The sequence below is a fragment of the Strix aluco genome, chromosome 3 (genome assembly GCF_031877795.1).
Source record: "Strix aluco isolate bStrAlu1 chromosome 3, bStrAlu1.hap1, whole genome shotgun sequence".
NCBI classification, from domain to species: Eukaryota; Metazoa; Chordata; class Aves; order Strigiformes; family Strigidae; genus Strix; species Strix aluco.
In genome coordinates, this window is record NC_133933.1 from 89,507,088 (window position 1) to 89,533,293 (window position 26,206).

Consider the following 26,206-nt stretch of genomic DNA (forward strand, 5'->3'; position numbering starts at 1 on the left):
CCTCAGCAATGCATACAGCAATGCACAGCCTTCATTGTGCAGAGAGTTTGAGTTAAAAAGACATATCCTGATATACATAGGTGAGGTTATTGTTTACCCCAGGGCTGTGAAAGAATACAAATAGTAAAATAAATTTAAAAAGTTAAAAAGAAAGATGGAAACACCAAGTCAGTAAATAAAAGTATATGTCTAAGAGATAAATAGTTTTACAGAGTACATTAAATAAACCATTGTTAAGGCTGGCAATTTCAAAATAACTACCTTGAAAAAACAAATCTTCTGAAAATTTGAATAAAAGTGAAAAAAGACACCTAAGTTTTATTTAGAAGAAAATTGTGTTTGAATAATACGACAAAAGAGTCAGGAAGAAAAAGAATGAGGACAAAAATGAATTTAATTAAGATCTCTTTTATTATAGTCACTAGTCATTTTTTTTAAAAAAATTATATTTGTGATTTAACACAAGGCTGGATTATTCCAGTGATTAAAAGACACAATCTGTTTTTCCAGCCCTTGGCAGCATTCGACTCTTGGGGCCTATGTCTCAAGTGGTACACACCACCTACCTTCCAGTCCCTTGGGGGATTACAGGCTAGTAGTATAGATGCTATCTACCTGTCTAGATTTAGGTCATTGTTCCAAAACTGAGAGGGATAGAGAGGGGTACCTTGTCCTATTTATTATTTTAAAGTAAATTTACCATTTGCAATTAGAAGGATGAAGATAATCATAGGATGTAAAAAACAACCCATATTAGACAATCTCTGTTCAACCATAGTTGTCTCTTAAGCAAACCACTCAACACCAGTACATCCCTGTTTTACTTATGCAACTTCTAATCCTCTTCTTCATCTGCCATGGGCAAACATCACAGAGAAAAGTCTTCTGTAGTAAGTAAAAGTTTAAGTTAGGTAAGTTTCAGTTAAGTTACAGTTAAGTAAAAGTTTTCTGTAGTAATATTAGAGGAGACCTAGGAGTGTTATTTCCTGAGGTTGCTCTAAACTATATGTAAATTTGGGTCACCTCTTATACCCATCCTTCTAGTGGCTTGATATAGCCTTCCTTACAAAGACTCTATTTTGCTACATTTAAGAAGTTTGTCTTTTCCATGCTCTTTGGTTCTTCTACAGTAGAGACATGTAAAGTCTTTGTCCCCATTTCATATTGCAAATTCTGTGGAATTTAGGTTTCATTAAGCTCTACAATTTTGTTATTCGAACTCTGCAACTTTATTTTAAAACTTTGAGTGCATTTAAGTGCATGAAATGTAACGTAAATGATAGTTAGTCAATTCTGGGAACACCTGCTCATTGTTTTTACTTATCAATACAGACAAAACAAGAAAAGGTGGAATGAAGACAGGAAGCCTCTAGAGAAGAAAATTCAGATCAGTCTCATCAGGCATTCATAGCAAAGAGATAATAGGATAACAGATCTATAGAAGGAAGACTGACCTTTCTTCTTCTCTTGTCTGCTTTATTCTGGAAAGAGAAAGAGGCTTGCCCATATCAACTTCCATTCAGGAAAGACTGAGGCTCTACCCAAGAAAAGTTGGTGCAGGCCAGGGGACATTTATGAACCTCAAATTCATAAATTTACTTCTCATACAAAATGATTCTCTTCTGAAGTCCTGATCCCTGGCAAAGAGATTTTGCTGTAGAGACAAAGGAAGGAAGGGACGTTTACTCTCAGTCCCAGAATGACTGGGTCAAAGGGTGCTGTTTCAGCAAAAATAATGTTCCTTCAAAACTGCCACTATCTCTATAACCAGTGACAATCTGGAAATCTGTACCTGGAGCAAATGATAACACTGTTGATCCACTTTTCACTCTGCTGATTAATAGCCTAATTAAGAGGGTAGTGTGTTCCATTTATTATAATGTGAGTGTTGCAGTGCCATGTTATAAAGTGCCAATGATTAGACTATTCTTCGTTTCAGCTTGAAAATATTACCACTGGATTTTTAAAAAACATTAAGTTCTACTGTCACCATTTTATTTTTATTTGTATTTTCTGCCTTTGAGCTTTATTCTTTTAGGTGTATCATTAAAAACTAGTCACCTGTTAATGTCCTGAAGGCTTTAGGTACTTAGATGATTCTTTGAAAAGAACTAAAGAACACCTGCAATATCTTAAGATAATAACCGTCAAACTGTCAGAGGCAAAAGTAACAAGCAAAAATATTTGCAACAAAAGAAAGGAAAAGACAGCCGTTGGAAAGAGAAGCAAAATATATTTATAAAGCAGATTGTAAAAGTGGTTAATACTAAACATGTGACGTTTATGCCAATAGAATGAGTCAGCTATGCTTCAAGTGAAATACTGTATTTTGAGCTGCCTAATATCACCAGCGCCTGCAGGGACAGTTTGCTAACTCTCCATGAACACACAGCCAGCTCTTCAAAGTAATTTCCATTATGCAACAGTGGAGCTTTAAAGACATCCTCCCTTATTGATCTTGTTTTTGCATGGTTCAACTTGTTAAGAACAAGATAAAGTTCCTCTGATAAACATTGATATTCTATAGGTAAGGAGAATTTCTTTAGTCTAACATTTTTATTGTCATTGTTTGTATCTATTCAGACAGCTTAACCTGCTCTGAGACTCTGGTAAGTCATTAAAACGGCTTTTTTTTTTTTTTCCAACAGTTAATCTTCCTTTAAACTGTAGCCAACTGCTTGCATTCCTGATGTCCTGGAAGGACTGCGTCAGTATTCAAGACCAGTCATGGCACTTCACTTGCTGTTATACAGTCAGGGCTCAGCCAGCATTTTTCCAGATTTTGCTTTCTTCATGTTAAAGTCAATGAAGCAGATGCAGTCATCTGATTTCTCAGAAAGAAAGCACTGATTGAAAAAATTCCCTTCCCTTCCCTTCCCTTCCCTTCCCTTCCCTTCCCTTCCCTTCCCTTCCCTTCCCTTCCCTTCCCTTCCCTTCCCTTCCCTTCCCTTCCCTTCCCTTCCCTTCCCTTCCCTTCCCTTCCCTTCCCTTCCCTTCCCTTCCCTTCCCTTCCCTTCCCTTCCCTTCCCTTCCCTTCCCTTCCCTTCCCTTCCCTTCCCTTCCCTTCCCTTCCCTTCCCTTCCCTTCCCTTCCCTTCCCTCTTGTGCCATATTCCCTCGGCTATGGACTAGTATCAAAAGTAAAGGAAGGGAGCAAATAGGATAATTTCACACTAATTGAATTCATCTTGTGCAAAAATGCTGCAGATTTGGATTTTCTTTCTTGATTTTTCTTTTTGAGGGGACGGGGGCATTGAGACCTACCTTGTTATTAAATACATATAGTAAATATATACATATAAAAATATATTCTAAGTATTTTAAAATACCATGTTGATGATCTCTTTTATTTTTTAAATTCTTTTACCAACAGTTTACCACAGAGTTGAAAAGGGAAGGAGAAGTACATACTTAACACTAGAGTATGTAATCTGGATATACTACTGGCTGTACAGTAAAATGTAGGGTTTAAGCACAATTTTGCGTGATCCTGTAACTTCAGTCCAAGCTCAGTTACTTAAGATGCATGTATATGGCTGTTGTGCTGTGGGTCAGCTGGCTAGCTGTTTGCATGTTGCACCTCACAAGCTTGCATTAGTCACAATCCTAATTTATCATGTATATCTACGTATCTTTTATGTAAGTGTGTTTCACAGAATACAAGCTTGTGGAAATGAATTGCAGAAACTCAGAAGTTTGTATCTAGGGGGTGAGAGTGGTTTCTAGGAATCCTGGTGAAAAGTTAATGACTACAGCAGAAAGGTGGGTAGATGGTAGACTCCATCTGCCAAACTTTTCTGTATATTGCATATCAACACAAGCTTTAAGCTCTAAGTAAACCAGACTCCTTAAAGGACATGCCTTGTTTGCCTCTTGAAGAGTGTCAGATGCTTCTGAGGTCCCTCCGAGGGAAGTCCTGCCTCCCTAGCTGGGTGCTGAGCTGTACCAGATAGCATGTCTCTCTGGAGGCCTTTCAGGGCAGCCCCCTTCCCTGATTAGATTTCTTCCTGGGAGAGTTTTTCATTAGGCATCTAGGGAGGCTAGTTCCCAGCTCTGGGTAATAAATTGATACAAATACCAGAAATTAGCATCTCTGGATTTCTGTCACAGAAAACAGATATTAGACTAACCATTTAAAACTGAATAATGATAAAAAATTAAAGAATCCCGAACCCTATGAAAGATGTAGCATGAAAAAACAGTCCCGCCAGTTAAGTGATGTAGGTTCCATCTCAGGATACACCTGGAGCAACAAAATCTAACTTAAAGGCCCACCTAAGACATGTTTACCGTAAGATCTAAATGACCAGCAGGATGTCTTTTTCCACTAACTGAAAGAACCTTAAGGAGGCTAGATTTGTATTTTAATATCTCGGGTGCAAAACTAGATGGAATCAGGCCAGGCAGGTATTGCACACCTGGGGAAAGGGTGAAATTTGTAGTCAGATAAGGAGAATTATATTTATTGATAAATTGTACACTACCTTAAATTGCAACATATGCAGCCAATATATAGTAAATGCTCCTTTAATAAAGATAAACCTGTTGGTTGCTCCACTCCTAGAATCAGTTTGCAATCATGTCTGTTTGAAGGTATGTATCCTTTATTTTACTAATCTGCACACATACTGCATGTATGAAGCTCTGATTGGTTCCTGTGAGATACAGATGTCATTCTAAAAGTGCCATGAGTCTTTATATTATCTGACTTTGTATGTGTATTTCATAAACCTTTAATTTAGTTTGGATTAGAGAAATTACAAGGGTAAAAAAAGAAAAACCCTTCAAATAGAGATTTGAAATAAAACATGCCCTTATTATTGCCAGCTTTATTCTATGACTAATTCAACCACTGTTGGCTAATCAGAACAAAAGGGGAAATTTTTTTGCTTTTTTTATTATTCCTGAGCATGTGTGTAGTACAGCTTTGATTAGTTAAATAACCTCTCTACTATTCCACCTTTTTTCAGTGTGGCTCATATCTAGTTAATGAGTAGATTGACTATTTTTATCATTGAATGATCACGAGAGGAGTTTCTAATTTTCTTAGCATAGCTGTTTCCTGGGGCAGGGTTTTTACATGCACATTTAACGGAGAGTAATGAACATTCAGTATATTTATGATCATGGGAAATTCCAATACCAATAATTTATTTTTTTCATTTCATACAGTAAGCAGTGCTGAGACCATATTCATTAAGGAAACAAGCTGTAGATGTTCATGATTCTGATGTATATCCATCTTAATATGTGTATTATAATACATTCATGAGCATAAATAATTGCACTGGAGCTTTTTCAAATGAATAGGCAATAGACTGATATTCAGAGACTATAGTCTTATTTCTGTTTCTGTTCACATACTGTGCAACCTTGCACATTCTGATATTTAATACACTATGGTCTAAATGATGTCATATTGTTTGGCTAATCTAAATATGAACCATATTGTACACTGTGCTCACTCACATAAATTGGCTTACTCAACTGGTGATATGCCTTAGAATCACTAAATTTAAGTCTTTTCATGTTGGTGGTGAATACAACTTTTGTGCTGTATATACATGTAGGTAGCTATAACTTCTATTGTAGACTCGGAGCCTCTCATAGAAAAATAGTAATTGAAAAATGATCTACACAGTCTATGTAGGAAAACAGTGATTTTCTTTAAAACACAGGATAGTGCTGTGTTAGGACTCACATTAAATTTCTTTTGAGACATTCCAGTTTTACTGTCTTTTTGTTGTATCCTTTACAACCTGGAGGGGCTCATAAGATGTATAGACACCATTTTTCCATACTTCTATTTAACAGGACAGCATATGTTGCATACAGCCTGAAAGAGAGACCAACCCTTCACGCTCCCAATACTTTCACTATGAGTGAGGGAATGGAGAATCTGATCTCAAGTTTATTATTTAGGAGAAATAGAACCATAATAAACTATTCAAGGATACTTATGCAATTTTGATTATTTTTACAATATACTGAGTGATTCTGCAATAAAACAGAACCATCTTTGTATCTTCTTTTTGAATTTAACCTTTCTGACTAAATGTTGCATGGTTTTCTGTTACTGCAAAGAGCTCCATTTTCATCTCCTTTATCCTGGATATTGATTAAAGTTCAACATCCAGGATGAAAGGGGTCAGTGCAGTCACTACTTATTCATGCCATTAAAAATTGAATGAGAATCAGACTCAGAAGCTGTTGTTCTGGTTTTGTTGTTTTGTGGACATTTTTTTTATAAAAATGTTAGTTCACACTTCAATTCTACTTAGGAATATTTTCAGCATTAAATTGATTCCCTACAATTGTGAAGTTGGAGTTAGGTAAGTAGTTACGGTATTTAGCTAGCAGCTTGTTAAAATACCTCTAAGCTCACCAAGAATTAGACTTATACTATTGGATGTAGAAACCTGGACACTACAAGATTTGCGTGAGAGGTAAGCCAGAGCAGTCTCCAGACTAATTACCTTAAGGTGCTTTAAAGATCAAGGAATACACCTCCTTAAATTCACAAGGAAAATTTAGGAGATTCTAGGAAGAAATTCTAGATAGTGTGTGAGGAAGATGGGGTCTACCTCACCTAAAAAGTATGCAAATGTTACATTTCAGGTTTATCTGGTGTACCAGGTCATCTGTTTCTCCTAAAATCAGTACCTAAATTCACGCTGTAGTCAGTGGAGAAAGTTTTTTAAAGGCCTTAAAATGGAGATGTTTTCAAATTTATGGGTCTCAGTTTAAAGAGGCAGGACCTGTTTCTGGATCTTTCCAGTGCACTTACCTCTCTGTCACAGGGAGCAAAGCTGTTTGAGGGAACTTAAGCACTTAATTTAGGTGCCTAAAGGGTAGATGCACCCAGGTGCCTGAGTTGGATTGCCTGGATGCCATCCAGACCTATTTCTGAAATAAAAGAGTAGAAACCTATCTCTGTGAAATTGGAAAAGAAATTTTAATCTTTTTGTTAAAAAAAATTGTAACCAATTAATGATGTAGCTATGTTGCATGATCAGTTGTGGTAATTACATTTTTAATTACTTTACCCTTAGGACCTGATTCTGATCTTATTTCCAGTGGTATAAAGCAAGGATAACTTAGATAAAATCGATGCAGCTAAACTAAAATATAATTGATGAGAGGTCAGAACTGAGCCCTAAATGGTATGCTAAAAGTGGAACTAATCAGAAAGCTAAATGGGTTTATAATTTGTGCAATTGACATTTTCGTAATCTAAATCTCCAAGAAGTTAACCTTTGGATACAGAACTTGGGTTTCCCTTAGAGCCTCATAGCATTCAGGGAAGTGAAGCCACTAGAAAGTCTGTAAAAAGATGATGATTCTGTACAGCTTTTAAAACCACATAGTAAGTTCTTTCATTAAATGATTGATTTCTTTCCAGTTTAATAAGTTTCTGCATCAGACAAGTCTTTGTGCAAAGTTTTCTGGTGAGCAGAAGTTGGAGAAGCGTTGAACCATAGCATGTTCTGAAATAACAAAAAAAAAATCCCCACAAATCAAAGATTATTTTAAGCAGTAAGGAGATTTAGGAACCAATGTCTACTCAAAGTCAAGAATATTTAAGATCTTTTGGAAATTATGTTTAGCATTTACTGTTTGTATAATAGATGGTAGGGATACTTTTTTAAAATCATGCCAATTTGTAGTTTCGTAAGCCCTAGAAATGTGTTACTCCTGTTACAAGTTTTAATATTACTGGTTTCAAAAAAGAGAAAATATGAACAAACCACAGATATTTTCATACAAATTTTGTGTATTTTATTATTAAATAAATATGTGCATTCTGTCTAAAGTAATTACTACTGTTTAATAGGCAGGTGTTAATTTATATTGTATATTCAAATCAATCAACTAGCTTCACTTTGCGAAATGTGTTCCCCCTAAGATAAGAGGTTTCCAATCTGGTTTTGCGTGACAGTGTTTTTTGAACAACTCATGCATACTTCCAAGATGATTTCATTTGGGACAATCAACATTGTATCAAATGGATTTTTTTCTCAGTTGTTGGAATGTACATGATTTTTTTATGTCAGTGGCAGTTCTCCACAGTGGTGACCTCACCCTTGTTAGCAAAACTGCTTCTTCCTCAAGCCCTGACTGAAGGAGTCATAGGCTGACTGCTGTGCCTGACCTTCTTCTCATGGGCATGAGTTTCACTCCTGTGCATAGGCACTAACTTCAGGGTCGTTACTTCTGATATTTATCACTGTAGCAGAGATTCCCAGATGGTTATCTCCTTAAATTCTAGAGATTTAATGCTCTTTGGGAGAATAAGTACAGGCTGATAACATGAAAAAAAAAAAAAAAAAAAGCAAGCCATTTTTGCAAGGAATTCTTCCTGCAGTTCCTGCAAATACCACCCATGCTGCTTTCAGAAATATGCCCATCGTTAGTAGTGCCATTATAATGCATTTCACAGGAATTTGGAAGGCTGGAACAGCAGTTGTACACATTTTAGGAATATTAGTAGAGTAATATTTTTTTCCCCACTGAACAATTATGTCTTTGAAAGCATCAATTTGATCAAACCTCTAGCACAACGATAATTATTGTTTTGCACTGACATCTTTATAGAATATTTATATGTTTTTCTGTTAATATTTGATCAACTGTTTTTATTTTGTTGGCGTGGCACTTTGTTTCCAGATTTTGGTTGGCTATATCTGAAACAAAATGCTTTGTTATGGGGCTGGGATTCATTCAGTTGTCTCTTGGACATCCTACACTAAATAAACATAATTTTACTAGTCTGTAGGCCTCCAAAGACACTGTTCTAATCACCTCATACCATCTAGCAAAAGTGACTTTTACTTCTAGAGAAGTCAAACTAGTGTGGCAACATTAGCTATACAGTAGCAATGAGAATGTATTAAGGGATTGTGGTTTTGTTTTGTTTTTTTTTTTTTCCCCATGAGTAGCATCCTTGAAGCTGACATCTTTTTGTGACTGAATAGATGACAGCATGAAATTCAATTACAGCAAACAGTCTCAGTCATTACACCTGTCTGCTTCCAGAAGAAAGTATTTGTAAATTGTGCTTTATACTTCTGTTCCCTAAAATCTAAGCCTGTAATTGACACTTGCCAGCAGAGATGACTGGAGACAGAAGGAGAACATAATGTGTCTGAGTAGCCCACCAGGGAAAAGAGTATCCTCATCTTTGGGGAGTTTTGTGGTGTTTTGTTTTCTTTAATGAAGAATAATACCTGCGTGCCAAAGATTTACTGCAAGGCTGGTGGCAGATGTTTCTGCTAAAAAAAATAAAAGTTATGAAAGATGAATCGCAAAAGGCAGGACAAAAGAAAAATCTAATTAACATAGAAATATTTCTTCCGCAAAGGAAAACAAATGCTTCAGGAGGACAAAAGTCCCTCTCTGTTATTTGTAAGGCTGGTTTGTTACTCTAACACATTTGTAAGAATCAGGTTTGTGCCTGACATGTCAAAACTTATTCACAAAGCAAGAGTTGTGGATACCTTGGGAGTTGATGTTGTCACTTGTTACGCAACTCAGCATCCGCTCAGCACTGATTGATGCCCAAATTGCCAGTTTTGGAAGAAATGGGATACAGACATGACAATAATATTTGTACCAAATGTCAGGCAGGAGAAACAGGGGAGTTCATAGAATGGGTCTAGATGTAGACTCTGACCAGGAAAAAAAAAAACCTCAAACATGATAGACAAACTGTCAGCACTGATCTTTCTAAACTGTTTAATTTCTTTCTGGTAAGTTCTTTTTCTTTCTTTTTATTGGTTTCCCTCCTCAGAATTTTGCCAGAGTAGACAGCATATAAAACTGATCCAGCTGGTGAGTTTTGAGCTTGATGAAGGAATTACCAAACCATTAACTATTTTAAATGCATCAGATACATAAAAGATATAGACAATTAGTAAATCACTACATATTTGGTAAGAATGCTATTTGAGCATAAGCTTTGTTAGAAATTTGCTAATAATATTAGGTCAGATCAGAATGTATTAATAAATTTTTCCTCATTTTTTGACTTACATTTATTAACCTGTTTGCAAAAATATTCGGGTAACTACTGCTTCCATTCCTCTCTGTAGATCAGCAGGTAATTTGAGTTTCTCAACCACAAAAGCAATGACAAAAAAATGTAATGGAGTAGTGCAGTCAAGTATTACTTGACTACATTGCCTGTTACCAGGTACTCAGGACATCCCCAAGTGGCCCAGATAGCTGTGTGTGCTTCTGCTCATGGCTTACAGAACATTGTAAGCACACTGTGTTATATTTATGAGCTGGAAAGTAAAGTGTATCAAAGAGGAAGTTAAAATGGCTTCTCTGTAGGATATTGTTAGTGTAAAATATCTTATTTATTTGGGTCTCTCTTTGAATGCTGCAGCTTATAAACGCAGTGGGGAATTTCTCAGTTATTGATCCAAAGCTATGGGTACTAATGACATAATATAGTGGTACTCAATAACCTTTTATCATGGTCTGCTTTGTCATGTGGAGATTTAACTGAGGGGAGAGAAATACACTGTAACAAAGAAGAAAATATTATGAATTTCCATCTATCCATTTAATAACGGAGGTATCGTATTCTTTTTTGTTATCTTTTTGCATGAACTATCATATAAAATAGCATAAAAATTATTGTACATATTAGTGTAAACATGAAGAGAAATATTGACATTTTTTCCCAAGCATTCAAAAGACAAGCTGTGGGAGCCCTCTGTCATGGCTTGAGTAGCACTGCCATATTACTGTGCTCTGAATTTTTTTTAAAATAATATTGTAATAAATGTAATAATTTATATAAATATAATATATTTTTATATATACAATTTTTTTCTCACTCAAAGCCTTTGTATCTTTATAGGAAACAGAATAAACAAATAAGGGAAATATCTGCACAGTAAAGTCTTAAAATTTGCCCAGTACCTGCAAACCCTTGTCGAGGTTTTAAGTGACATCTGTGTGCATCAGACAGCTCCTTAGAAGTGAGTGAGGGCATGCATCCTGAGGCATACTGCTTCAGACCAGCATAAAAACCAGTGTGATGCCACATGCTGACCCCAGGCCCCTGACAGCGATAGCTGCAATTCCTCAAGGTGTATAATCTGTTTGCCTAACACTCTTATTTAGTAATTTTGGCAATTCTGATGCCTAAGTTTCCCTTTGGAGCAAACCAGAGCATGGTGGGAGGCTAGGTTATGACTTCATTTACACACTTTCTCTTGGGGGTAAATTAGTACGCAAGCCAGTGCAGAAGGGTGCCATTTGGGTAATCTTGGTGTAGGACTGTTAATAGAGTATAAGGAGTTTGGTATTCTCTTCCTGAACAACCATTTAAGAGCTAACAACAGTCTAATTTCTGTTACTATTTTCATATATATATATATACATGACTTCATTTTGTATTTGTTGCTGGTAAGATGCCAGATTCCAGTCTGACTTAAAATAGATGTAGAGTCAAAGCAACTCTTATCTAAAGATTTCTTCCAAGAAAGGAGGCAGTGAAGACATTTTAAAAAGAAATAATAGAGTAGCTTCTAACCACTGGGATGCTGATATCTCTGTTTTTCTATGGTTTGCATCTGTTAGCAATGTCCCCTTCAGGCTGAATACTCAAAACATCCCCCAGCTGCTGTAGAACACTGTTGCAGAAAAATGCTGTTAATGCTTCATGTAATGTGAAACTTACATTGGGCTCCAAGATACACTTTTACAGGGATGTAAAAATTGATGTCTTTGCTGCTGTATGAAAAGCCAGTGATTCTGAGTGATTGCTGCATATCTTTGTCATATGAAAAGGCAAGAGGCCAAAAGCCAAGAGTTTCTGTCCTTCGGGAAGTGCTGTAGGGTCCTGTGCTATGAAAGTGAGAGTGTTACTGTTGATTTCAGCAAGTACAAGACGAAGCTCAGATTGACTTAAGCACATTATTGCTCTTATAAGGTAAAGAAATACAAAAGAATGGTTAAGGAAGGCTGATAGCCCATTCATTGATTAGTCTTTTTATAAGAAATCATGAAGCTGGAGTTGCAGACGTAGATTTGGTAGCATTTGTTAATATAGGGTTTGGTCCTGCGCTGGGAGCATTTACTCATGTTCGTTTGTGAAACTTTCTGCATGAGGTGGGACGCAGGATTGAAACCCTTATTTCTGAGGATTTTTAATAGTTTGTTTTGTACACATGAACTACTAGACACAGGATGCTGCTTCTAGAGACACTTTTTTAAAAGTATCAAATTAAAAGTCCCCATGACTGATGCTGTTGATGGAATTGAGACACATTAGAGATGCTGGACTTTAAGAAATCTTAGAGAAATGACTAGGTATGTTTCTTCTGCTGAGTTATCTTTTTCCAGTAAAAAGGTGTTACAGCTGATTTTGTGCTAGCAATTGGTGCATTATGCGTAGATCTTATATTTGAAAGTCCAGCCTCACACATTTTCATTTTTCAGTTTTTATTGTTTTGGTTTATTATTTTGTACTTTTTTTTTTTTTTTTTTCTGATACAAAGTGCAAAAGATTTAATTTTGCATCTCTCTTTGTCTTTTGGAAAGTGCACTGTGAAGCAAGGGAAATGTTAGTCATGAGAACCAAAGAATAGCTAAGGATGGAGATCAAAAGCATGAGCAATATAGTATTATAACATTTTCAGAGGACTCTGGACTAAAAGCAATGACTTCCAAAACAATCTCCACAGTTTTCTTTACCTAAATATTTGCACATATTAATAATACACCATATGCTTGGCTTGTATGGATGTAACACATCAGTCTACCAGATGCAAAATATTTCCTTGGAATATCCTGCTCTTTTTGACACCTCAGTTTTAACTTTTTCTGTAACTTGATCTGAAAATGATGACCGCCTTGAAATCTATATAGCTTAAAGGCCTTATCAGTAAAGCTCAGCAGAGTTATATTTCCTTGTGCCTGTGATGTTGAAACCTGGTGAAAATCAATTTTTCCTTTTGCTGAATGGTATATTTGAGGCATTTAAAAAAGGTGAATGAGTGTGCTGAGGGCCTGTCATTCTTGAAGTACTTTCTTATGCAGCATGTGTAGGTACATCTTCCTGTTAGCCCTGAGAGGCTGTGTGTGTCTGATGCATTGGGTCTTGTGTCAGCAGGAAGGAGAAAAAGAAAAGATGAAGTATATCAGAAAGAAAGTTGATAGAAAATGGTGTTTTGAACAGCCTGTATCCTCCAGTGTAATATATTATGGAAATAATGATTCTGACAAGTGATACTTCTTTGTAACCTGAAGTGATACAGTAGGGATTATGCATGCTCAAGTCATTCAGGACTGGGTACTTGTCTAGAAATGCTCTAAGAAGTGTCTTTATCATGAAAAACTGTTATAGATGCAGTGGAAATAACTAGACTACTGAAAGAGAAAAATACCTGAAATAGTTTGTTGTTGTTGTTGTTTTGGCTAGCAATGGGAACAAAAATAGTATTTTTGTTCTGTTTTTATAGAGTTATCTCTTTTTTGTGATTTAATACCATATTTTATCTTGTATTTAGGGATGAACTGTATGCTTTAACTCATTTTCAAGCTTGCTCAAACATAGTTGTTTCAAAACCATAAATGTTAAATAATTACCATGGATAGGCAATGAGAAATGGGCTAAAGGTTTAAAAGGTGTCAGGAAGCCAGAACAAATAAAACATGAATGCAAAACAGTCTGTAAGAAAGGCACAGAGAGAATATGGAGGAAATTATTATAGTAGAACACAGAATAAAATGCTTCTGACCTGTACACTTTCATTAAGCACAAATCAGGAAATGCAACCAAAAGGCAGGATAAAGGTAGCATATACATTTAGCCTCTCATGTCAATAGACTGGCTTATGTGGTTGCTCTAGTTTACAGAGATTTCCTTGCAGTAACAACAGACTGGTTACCTTGCCAGAGAAGGATACTCTGCCTTCAACCAATTTGATGATTCCCTTTTCCCCCAACAAATGTGGGGACACAAATTAAGTTTATGTAACTTACTGTATTCTAGGAATATCACACGGTATAGGACTTATATACAACATAATTGTCTTCGGAGCTACCAACATATACAGTCTGCAGGGTTGGATTTTCTCTTCTTCCTCATGTGGTTCTTCTACCAAGGAAAAGTAGCACAGCATTTTTAGTTGGGGGGGGAGGGGTGGGAACCAAAACACAACAAAAAAACAAACAAACAAACAAACAAAAAAAAACCAACAGTTTTTAATCTGACCATTCTTGAATGAAAATAATATTAATTGACAGGAAACATATTTGAGTGTATTTATTTAAGAGTTTTGAATTCTGTCTTGTAATGTTGATAGATCACTGAGATTTTGTTCTGAATGGAAATTCCTTAAGAATGGAATATGCCTGGTTTTGGTGTACTTTGTACAGATGTTAAGTAGGAATCTCGCATAGTATATTTCATTTCCCTAATTAAAATCTCCCCCTTTCTCTGTTCCTCCTTCTCCACATTGCTGTTCCTTTCCCACATACGCAGAGTTAACTGCTACCAGAGGAAGCAAGTTCATTTTGCTTCACTGCTTAAAAAAAATGAATTCTATGACCAACGGAATGAAAAAATTTGATAAGCTAAAACAAAAGGCAGCAAATGTTGAGAACAAACTCCAGTGACCTAGGTAATATAAAATTGTTTCATGATAAGTATGAACATTAACAATTTTGGACATCTAAAAATGTAAAATTAGCAATTTGAAAACATTTATCTGGATGAGATAGAACATTATACATGAAATGTAATGACCTCTCTGAAATTCAGCCAGGATGCTGTAGTACTCATTTAGACAAAGAAGAGAACTAGTTAATCATGGCAAAGAAAACTAGACAGAGTAAATTAGTTTGCTGCATTCCAGACTCTTAGCTACAAAAGAGAATATATTTCACTAATTAGAGAGTGAAAACAGTCTAAGCTTTTAGAAAGAAAATGCAAGACGAGTGAAAGAGAGTGATCCTGGCTTTAGAATTATGTATCAACCCATGGTGTTTGCATGATACAATTTTATGATTTTTATCGGTAAGGCAGCCTACATTAAGGGGTCTTCAACTTTGATTATATTGTTTATATACAACATAGTAGTTCATAATTAAAATTATCATGCATGGTTTCAGTCCTTAACTTTCATGGACTCTTGGAGTCTCTAATATAAATTAATTTTAAAACCTACATGAATATACATGTTATAATAAAAGGCTAGAAACTTCACAATTAAAATAAGAAGTTAGCAATCAAATTTCAAGCTTTTTAGAAGACTATTGTCTTGATTGTGCTGTAGATATTTTTCATTTATCATTACATTTTTATCCTTAATGCTACAGGAGTGTGCATTCTAGATGTTTTATTTCTATAAAATTAAATATCTTAAATTAAATAAAGAAAGTGAGTTTAACCTGCTTGTTGCATGGGATAAGGATCCTGTTTTATCTGAAGACTGTACATCATTTTACACGGTGAAATCTTTATCTAGAGTTCTGAAATAAGGTTGTTCTTTTTCTTACCTAGAAAAGTTTTAAAATTTTCAGAATTTTTGTTCAAACAAACATTCAATTATAGAACCAGTACTACAGTCTATACTTGAAAAATATATAAATAAATTTATCTCTAATTTTAATTTCCTTTCCTGTGTCTGAATCTGCTCTCCAAATATGACCAAGTTCCTGTACATGTAAATGTCATTTGGCTTTTAACTGCAGAGGGCTGAGGATCAGGTCTTTTGCATAAGCAGTGTTGCACCTTTGAATTATTTCCATTGAACTGAAAGAGAACAAGATCAAGTTCTGCATGGTTCCAATGCCATAGCTGTTTTTTAAAAAGCTATGGTTTTACAGGACTTCTGTGCTACATTCATATAGGCAGTATGTATGTTTGAGGAAAAGTGTGATGTTTGGCCTCCTTTGCAGCTGCACATCAGCAGAAAATCTGCTGTCTTCATCTTTTGTTAAACATGAGATAAGCTGATGAAGCAAATTACTTTTTCAGTCTTTCATATTACATTATATCTTAAACATTTCTAAATGCGAGTCAATGGCTTTATACTGCTTATACATTGTTGTTTTTTTTTTTTTAATTCCAAAAGGTGCTTGTTTATAGATGATGTTTATTAGGAAACTGTGTTTATGCGTACATACATCAAGTGTGCATGCATGTGTCTCTGTAGAGTGAACTGAAAGAAGACAGTGTCTCACACTTTCGAAAAATGCCAAGACCAAATATGGAAACTTCATCTCTAAAGAGAGAATGTCCTGGAGAGGTTTGAACTAATGAAAAAGTGAGGGAGTTAGTCTCTTAACAAAGTTGTTTTCATCACCAAGTCATGTTGTAATCAGATACTGTGACAGATTAATTTTTAAGCAGAAATGGAATCAGTTATATGAAATCAGCCTAAAATGTGACTTTGTTTCTAAACATTATTTTTCTTTTTATGCACATTTTAGAAACATATGCAATAAATATTTATTTTCAATTTACTACACATCAATCTAAAAATCTGCTTAGCTATCTTAATCAGAATTAATTTGCTTAATTGTTATTCCTATCCCATCAATCTCAGTTTTGCACTAACTTGAACAATGCCACTTCTTGCTGTTTGCACTTTAATTCAATTTCCATTCTAAGATTATGAACAGTAATAGGGTCCTGCTTGAATATTCATTAGCTTTGAATTGTGAGCTATGAAAAGGTGCTTTCTTTTACCTTAATGAAAGTGGCTCGGCATGGGGTGGATCTGTAATGACATTTGATTTTAGGCATCCAACAAATTTGCTTTTTATTTATTGACACATCTTGTCCAAACAGCTCCCTCGCAAGTTAGTGGAGTAATGAAAGAGAGAGTGCTGCAGAGGAGCGTGGAGCTTTCCTGGCAGGAACCAGAACATCCCAATGGAGTCATTACTGAATATGAAATCAAGTATTATGAGAAAGTAAGTGCTAAGATTATCTGTAATGTACAACAGTGTGCTGTTTGCTTCATGTTGGCTTGCTGTGTTGTGGAACAATGTTAAAACTATCAGCTATCAACTATCTTGTCTCTTCAAAGTCATGGTGATTTTGCTTGTTTTTAATAACTAGCAGATCTCTGCAATTATTATTGCTATCATATGTCTCATATATTGTATTTTGGTAACCCACAAATGAGATATTCACTTGAAATCTGCCTTTTTTTCCACTTTTTTTTATTGTTAAGTTGGACTTAGATATTTTACCATATTTGTCATTTTTCTGTCTCTTCTACATTTTGTTTAAAGCTTGTTTCATTTCCTTCTGTGTCACTGTAATTCCAGTCTTGAGGTGGTATATCAAATACAACTCTTTAGTATTTGGTATTTCTTTATGAGCTGGACAGCTTCAGTTTGGTGTCTGAAAACTTCCAAAGCAATTCCTACAGTTTCAGCTGATAAATGTTCGTTATTTGTCCTTTTAAAAAGTCCCAGCATTGTGAAATTTATTTTTCACTTGTTCTCTCAACACAATAATGAATTGAGGGCTGCTTTTCAATAGTAGATTAAGTGATATCTGTTTCTAGTAGAGTGAAATTGCAATCTTATTGATGTCAGTCAGAGTTTTGCCATTCATTTCAGCGTGTCTAGGGCTTCATTCATGATAACTTTGAAGTAGTCCAGAATAAAAAAATTCTGACAAGCGTATAAGTAGGGCCACATGCAACCGTAAACTGGATGAAAGCAGAGCAAAGGCAGGTTGTGCAGCTATATGTTTGTCATGGGACCCAGTCTCCAGATTCTCTGGGAAATTTCCTGCAGCATGTAACATATTCCTATCTTTTATAAAACATTCTGGGAGAAAAAAGAAAAATTAAAAAGCAAAGAAATGAACAAAGGAACTCCTTTGTGATCACTTGTGAAGACATATTATCTCTGCAAACAAGGTAATAGTACCTCTATATCAAAAAGACCATGTCAGTTTACTAGGTGACATAGAATTAGATAAATTCGGACCAGATTGGATCTAGTATCAAGTGTCACATTTAATTTTCAGTGCTGAATTACACAAATGTACTTATCAAAAGATCTTTATATGGTTCGTGAAGGAAATAAAATGTTTATTTGTTGATGCCAACTCCCAGTTTAAGTTGTTCACTTTAATCACTCTTATAACAAAATTTACCAGATATGTACAGATAGCTAAACAATTTTTATTAAAAAAAATTACTAATTTTAGCAGGTAATTTTTGTTCCTCAAGCATGTGTGTGTACACACACCCATAAATAAAGCCTATACATGCAAAAAGTTTGCATATTTACCAAAGGCAAAACTCTTCTCTGCATGAAAAAAAAAACAAACAACTTTTTTTTTTTTTTAATAGGCAGAATAGTTTCTAATCTGTTAAAATAATTTCATAGGTAGTGGAAAAATTATCAAGACACTAGACTTTTCATATAGTGATAGCTTTTAGATTGTGGCTTTTATTATTTTCCCTATATGTTCATTGCCAGTTTCCTATGTTTGCAAAGACAAGAACTGGTGTTAAACTTCTTTTGTAATGAAAGGAAACCTGCCAGTATTACAGAGAATAAGAAGCTCATCTTACAAATAGTCACAGATAAACTGGACTATATACCTTTAATTCAGTGAGACAATTTTAACACAAATACTTAAATGCTTGTCTTCCTTCCAAAATAATGTAATTCAGCTTGAAAAGTACTTCATAAGCTTCTTGCTCAGAAAATGAGAGGCAGTTTAAGTTTTGTTCCTTTAGTTTAAAAGGAAAACAAGATGTGAACTTTCAGTTCCTTTTAGAAACAAATTAAATCAAACATTTTTGTGGTTCTGAAATATTCTGATAAGTGTTTTTTTCACCTCTCACTTCTGGCTAGAGCTGGAATGAAAACTGCCTGAAATCTCCCAAGTAAGCCTCTCCTGTGAGATTTCTAGCACGGGTTATTTTTATTTCTTTGTTACTTATTTATTTTGAATACAAGAACTGCTGGCAATTCAAATATGCCTCATTTATGTATCAAAACCCAAACTCTGAAATTCCACTTTGTCTTACAGTCATGAACCTGACTGTTTACAGTTTCCTTACACTTGTTTCTCATCTCTCAAGCATTCATGTTCTTTCTCACATACCAACATACATTCTACCATAGTCCTCACTTACAGATGATTTAAACCCTCTTGAAGATATGAAAAATTGTTGTTAGCCAAGCTGGCAGACTTGGTCAAATGACAGACTGGGCAAGACCCAGGAGAAACCATTAGTGAATCTCAGAAAAAAAAAATCATGTATGTTGTATTTAACTCTGTATTTCAGCAAAAGCTTTTGCTGCTTTACTGACTGCAAAGGGGAAGGTTCTCCATCATTTTTAGCTGGTGAAGTACTATTGAAATGAGTTACAGATTTATTCCTTCCCTCTGTATCCATCTCATTAGCACTGCCTCGTACGGCTCATGCTTCTCTGGTCATAGCATGCATTCAGATGGTTGGTTAATTCATCTCTTCTGCCCTTCAAATCAGGGTTGCATCTGCCACCAAAAATCAACAGGGCTGCACATATCTATGCTGAATGATAATCTGGATCAGTAAATGTGGTGAATAAGTAGAGCTTTTTGAGTACTGTAATGATCTGTGATACAATTTTTGTAGTATTTGAGAGTTATTACTCATAGGGTTTGTAATCTTACAGCTGCAATTTGGGGGTATCATACTGAGTTTCGTTCCCTAGGTTCTTCCCTAGGTTCTTCTTGATGCCATAGAGTCAAAACCTGAGAAAAGATTAAAAGCCAGAAGAAAAAAAAACTAAGTGAAAACTGAGTTAAGGACCTCAGAATTTGGTGCAAAATCCAGCCAGTTATACATTGGCAGTATTGTAATTTTAAACATATTGGAAGGTAACAAGGAAAGGTGTTCTGACCATGAAAGAACAGATTTCCCTGTCCTTGAACTGCTCAGACCCCACAGATCCCACTGGAAAGCTGTGGTCAAGCTATTTTCTCATCAAAATTTCACAAAATGTAATCAGAGCCAAAGAAGTAATCATTTTATGTCTGGATGTTTTATGAGTAACAACATGAGCATCCCATTTGAGTTTTATGTTATACTTACAGCTCCTCATTGCATTGATAGTGTTTTGTAATACTCCACAGAGTATGCTTTATTTTTTATGTTGGGAAAAAAAACATTCAACAAATTGAAATAAACTACCCAGGCTGGCTGTCAGTTGCTGGTGTGCAACCATGATTAAATCTGACCTGTAAATGTCATTTAATCTTTTGTCTTATTGTTTTCAGGATCAAAGGGAGAGGACCTATTCAACAGTGAAAACCAAGTCCACTTCAGCTTCTATTAATAACCTAAAACCAGGAACAGTGTATGTTTTCCAGATTCGTGCTTTTACTGCTGCTGGTTATGGAAATTACAGCCCCAGACTGGATGTTGCCACACTAGAAGAGGCCACAGGTAAATAATTAGATTTATAGGAAATTAACACTTGCAGTAGAAGTATTAAGTAAACCAAGAAAGGAAATAGTCATAGCCAATACTCCAAAGAATGAAGTTCTACATGAAGGTGGATTTTTGTCACTGTATTTTGAAGGATGACCTTCAATTAGTTAGAACTACAATTAGAACTACAAATTACAGTCATAATTAGCTGGAGAAGAGTTGTAACATATCAGGTTCTTCCCCTCTGATGTCCTTCTAACACAAAGAAATCTTTTTTTTTCATTGAAATACACACCTCTTTCCCCCTACAAGAGAAGTGAGTGGTGGTGAGCTGAATAACTCTATTAGATTCTTCTATAACTGGGGAGAGAAGGGAAGAGATTTCAGCCCACAGAGGCATCTCCAGGTCATTTTTTCCCTATTTGATTTCCTAAAAAAACTCTTTATGTTTTTGTTTATGCGTGTCTTGTTTAAGCTGTATGTCCATCCTTAGCATCTTTTTAGTTCGTTGGCTAGTTTCAACTTGATTTTAGTAAAGAAAAAGAGGTCTCAAATGTACTAGGTTTCTGCAAGGCTCATGTAATACGTTGTAAGCTGTGTAAAGAAATTAACCTCTCAAAAACCCTCACAATGGAAAGTACGAAGCTGAAGTACAAGCTCTCTCAGTACAGTACACCAGAGAATCTGGCTGAGACATCTCAGCAGAGAGATAACATTTTGAGAGAGCTTGCTCTTTTCATGATGCTGAAACCAATCTTGTGCCCTTATTTGTCTAAATTATTTTTCTAAAAGTCACACTGATACCTTTTTTTTCCTCACCAGTGTGGATATGTGCATGTATGCTTAGAGAAAATCTTCCACATTTTGGGTCTTCAGAAAGAAACACATCCATCACTGAGACTTGACAGCCATGTTCCCATTCACAGGAACTGCCTGTGTCCCTGGGAACTTCACTGCTCTGTCACAGCCCCAAATTTGGTTCCTCTGTTTTGGGTCATTTGCTTCAGGTTGACCTGCCTGACCTCCTCTGGTCAGCCAGATTTGGAGCTGAGAATACATAGCCTAGAGGTTCAAAGGGTAAGGTTACCAACTCTGCTCGCTGCCTCTATGCAGCATATCTAAGGTGTGGACACACTATTGCATCTTATTAACTGCAGCCAGGTGTCACCTGAACAATTTGTGGGTATTCTTAAAACACAGTAGTTAGGTCTTGATTCCACCTTGCTTCCACACAGAGTATGAAAACTATCACTAGTGAATAATACCATATATCTAATAGACATAATGGAAATAGTAATTATCATAATAGCAGCAATAAACTGTTATTACTAATATTATTAGTTCTGTGCCTGATAGCATACTTGCCATCCGTGGAGTTCTGCTTTAGAAAGAGTCAGTAGCAGAATCCCCGTTTTGCAGAATGGGAACCTGAGGTACACCCAGGAGTAATTGCTTATTTTGGATAGATTTCTGGAAAACAAATTAAAAGTCTGTCATAATCTGTCATAAATTTCTACTAATTAGCTAATCTATTGTCCACAGTGGTTTAAAATTAGTAGTCTAAAATATTTCCTCAACATTTCCACAATTACCTGAGTATTTTTAATATACTGAATTTAAGTATATTGGTAGCTGTTAAGATTAGAAAAGATAATTTCAGAAATAAATAGTCTTGACTGGAGTGTGGTCAACATATGGAAGATTAGGAAATCCTAGAATAAATGCATCATTGACCACGCTTATGTTCCCTTTTTCTGACTTAGGTGATGAAAAACTGCATATAAACCAGCAACATAGTTGGCCAGTATGCACAGAAGATTTTTCTCATGTCACAGGCTAGCTTTGTGTTTTGACACATCATGTAAAATGTCCTGTGCTTTCATTAAAGAAAATTTTAAAAGTGTCATATTTTCCATTATCTTGAGAAGACATTATAGAATATAGTTCCCATCAAGGATAAGCATCCACAATTTTCCATATATGGTTTTCAGAAATAATTAAAATGTTGATAAAAAGATAGTTAATTCCATTGAATTCTTCTAGAATTGTTTTACACGAAAATATTTGTTTCTCATATTTTAATTATAGTTTTATCAGAACTTGCAGGCTAATCAAATTAGTCTTTTGTTAACATTTTAAAGGAAGACCTTTACTGGATCATTTTTAGGAAATACGTCTCGAAGTAATGTACAAGTGAGCAGTAAACCAGTATCATGCTAAAGTTTAGAGACATTTGCTCCTCGTTATTCCAGTGGATTTCTGCATGCAGCTTTTAAATATGTCAAAGTATTTTAAGAATGGATATATATAGTGAGAATAGATATATACACACAGATATATTTATGTAAGAATATATATAGTGACCATCACAGTCAGCTAGTCATGTTGCCTACCTGAATTTCTCCTGGCACTTCAACCAGTTGGCACCTTTTGGTTGGTGCTGTTGATTAAGTAGATTTTTGTATTGTGTTCCAGTTTCTGAATTGTGATAGAAGCTGCATGGCCACTTTTCAATATTTGATGAACTATGTCCATTATATTATCTGATATGTAAAATGTACATATTTTATATTTGTATTTGCACATATCATACCTGTTGGGCATTGCATACATATTTATGTAAAAATTTTGAAATTACAAAGTAAAGATGCTTTAGAAATGGAGGATATTTCTATTCTATACTGTGTTTGCCCCAGATAAAAATAATAATTGTATTTTTTTTTGATGGAATCACTGCTGGTTGTTAGAGACAGAAATGCCTCAGGATGAAAATATAAATGCATAAAATATCACTTAAGTGGGAGTTTTATCTTTTGATTCACTGAAGTATTTAAAATTTATGTTAAATGACTTTTAGCCGGTGGATCTAAAGATGATTCTGTGCTTTTTGTAATTGAAGGGGATTGTGTCGCTTGTTACAGCTCTCAATGTTAAAGGACTCAGCACAACCTGGCATGAAGAAGACTGCTTTTTCCTTTTGCCATGAATCAATTTAAATCAAGCAAGTTCGAAGTAATATGCAGCTGTAAAATTTATTCCTAATGTCTGAAATAACACTACTACAAATTTTTATAGAAGACATAAAAATATTTAAGAAAGTAATATTTATCATTAAAGTTTTCATGGTGGACTTAATCAGGAGTTCTTTTCTGCAAATCATAGATTTCAGGTTGCTTGCATGAGAAAATGTCACTGGAGAAGCAGCACAGCTTTTACAGCTGATCTTTTATAAATCCTCCAGGGTGTTTGGATATCCATTCCACATCCCTACAACCATGTATTTAAAAGGTGGTTTTAACTCTTTTAAATTAAGCATTGCCTCATTCATCTGCATATGCAAATATCATAACATCAGATTAGGTATCGGCTGAAGCTGATTGCCCAAGTACCAGGTCCTTGTCTTGCCCTCTGAGTCTGAGTACAGTTTAAGCAGAGGTAAGGGCAGTCTTCCCTGTCCTGCTGGTGGTTTCCTGCCATCACCATTGTGGCAGCACCAGTGACAGGTAACCATGCCATGCACCCCCTGAAAGGATCATCTGCACCCCAGAATCTTTCCTCTAAGAATGCTCTGTCATCTTTATCTCTGCCAAATCACAGTGGCCATTACAGAAGCTGGGTTCTGATTCACCCTTACACTAACAAAATGACTTTTATCACACATAAGAGAAGCATTACAGAGTACCTGAAGAGAGGCAGAGGTCTTAGACTGCTGTCACTGAATTCATACCAGACCATGCCCACAATCAGACCTTTTTTTTTTTTTTTTCAGAGATGTAAAAATACATCATATATTGCATCCCACCTATATTACCAGTTGGCCAGTGTACCATGTCCCCAACATTTTCCAGAGCCCAAATAATATCCTTGGCTTCCTTCCAGAATGTGCCAGTACCCAAGATCTGTGAGGCAATTATGCAGAGCAACCCACTCACATATGTCAACCTCTATGCATTCAACTTGGCTGCTAGATTAGGTGACAGGCTGGGCTGGGTATTTTTCCAAACTCTGTTAGATTGGAACATCTAATGCAATCAGCTTCAAACCCTGGCCATTGTGATAGGATGATGCCTCTTCTTGACTTCCAAGTGAGGTTTGCACTGAAGTTCAAAGAGAGAAGGGAACAGTTTTAGGAAATGCTGTATTTTACATAAATTAGACGTTGTTTGGGATTGCTGCTTTGATGGCCTGGTGATGTTCCAGGAACTGAGTTGTATTACCTATGCCCCTACTCTCTTGCACAAGATAGTGACCATTGATTTCCTAAAGTTCCACAAGTGCGATATATGCAGGCCTGCACTAGCATCCTACTGACCTAGGTATCTCAGAAAGTTATAGTTACTCAAAGATAAGCATTTGTTCTCTTAAGTTAAAGACTGATATGAATGCATTAGGTAGAACATAGAAAAATTATAAAGTTTCTCTAAGAAATAAAATTAAAGGGGGGAGGGGGAGCATTTTCTCCCCGTGCAGATTATTCTATATCTGTGTAGTATAACGAGGGGTTTGTTATTTTGGGGTGAAGCAGTTGATACAGGTCAGTGTCAGTGACAAAACAAATCATGTTGATTGGCTCACTTCTCCCAGGACAGAGTTTATTTGTTTCTATGGGAATCTCCTAAGTCTGCGACAGGAACCTGATTCTGTGGAATTCATAAAATCCTCATATGGACATTCCTGTTCAGTTACCACTACCAGCAGTTCACCATATTGTGGTGGTTTAGCCCCTGCCGGGGTCTGAGACCACGCGGCCGCTGCCCCTCCCCCACAAAGGGAGTGAAATACAAAGCCCCAAGACTGAAATAAGGAAAGGTTTAATACAACAGTGCAATAGCAACACAACCAACAACAACAATAACAATAACAGCAATAGTGATAGCAATGAACAGAGCAAAATTGCTACCAAATACAGCAGTGAGAAGCACGATGTACAAAACCACGCGTGCACCGCGCTCCCGCGCCAGGAAAAATGTGACCTGCCAGGATGTGACGTCCACATGGTATCTGAATAACCCGGCTAGAGCTCCCCCCCACTGCTGGGGAAACTTAACCCTATCCTGGTTAAACCAGGACACATATTAACATACCATCTACACTTTAGTTAATCAGCTATCACCTGGGTTTCATTTTTTTTTTTCTTTTATTGCTCTGCTGCTTCCAGATGACTCACACTTTCACAGTCCCTTCCTCAGCATCACTGCCTGATTCTTCTCCTTTATTCTTAGTCTCTTGGGCTAGATCCTTCCTGCTGCAAATCAGCATAGCTCCACAGAGTTCAGTAGAGCTGAGTACATTTAATGACTGAGTACATGGTTGCCCTCATTAGATGTTGGGCAAGCAACGTATTTGACAAACTTTAAGGTTTCTCATGTTAAGTATTTACATCCTCAGTTTACATTAATGTGAGATGCATACATTTGCATATATTAATAGTGTTGGCATACCTGAATAAAAAGAGCAATAATGTGTGGATATTTTAGCATGTAAATTCTCTGAAGCATGGAGAATTCCATTTTGTGTATGTGGAAGCATCTTTTCATTGCTAACAGAAACAATTGGTAAGTAATAATAGAAATTTACAATGATCATAACAGTAAGAGATAAAAATATGCTAACTAGGAAATCTGTGTTAGTAGTTCTTCATCTCAAACATTCTTCTTATAGTTAAGACACTATTTCCTTAGGTACCCTCAAAGTCATATCAACCAGTTTTAGAGGGGAGGGTAGAAGCAGAGCTCTTCAGGGATTATTCTCCTACTGTCCACCCTTACTGGGATATCCAAGTCTTCC

General features: G+C 35.8%; 1 protein-coding gene across 6 annotated transcripts in view; it reads left to right on the top strand.

Annotated features, from left to right (window-relative positions):
- The window catches only part of EPHA7 (EPH receptor A7), a 170,511-nt gene that overhangs the window by 107,636 nt on the left and 36,669 nt on the right, over nucleotides 1-26,206 (top strand). For all 6 annotated transcript variants that reach the window (XM_074819521.1, XM_074819525.1, XM_074819522.1 and 3 more), the window contains 2 exons: nucleotides 16,816-16,940; nucleotides 20,266-20,434. In XM_074819521.1, the coding sequence (XP_074675622.1) occupies nucleotides 16,816-16,940; nucleotides 20,266-20,434 (294 nt within the window). The remainder of the gene's footprint in view (nucleotides 1-16,815; nucleotides 16,941-20,265; nucleotides 20,435-26,206) is intronic.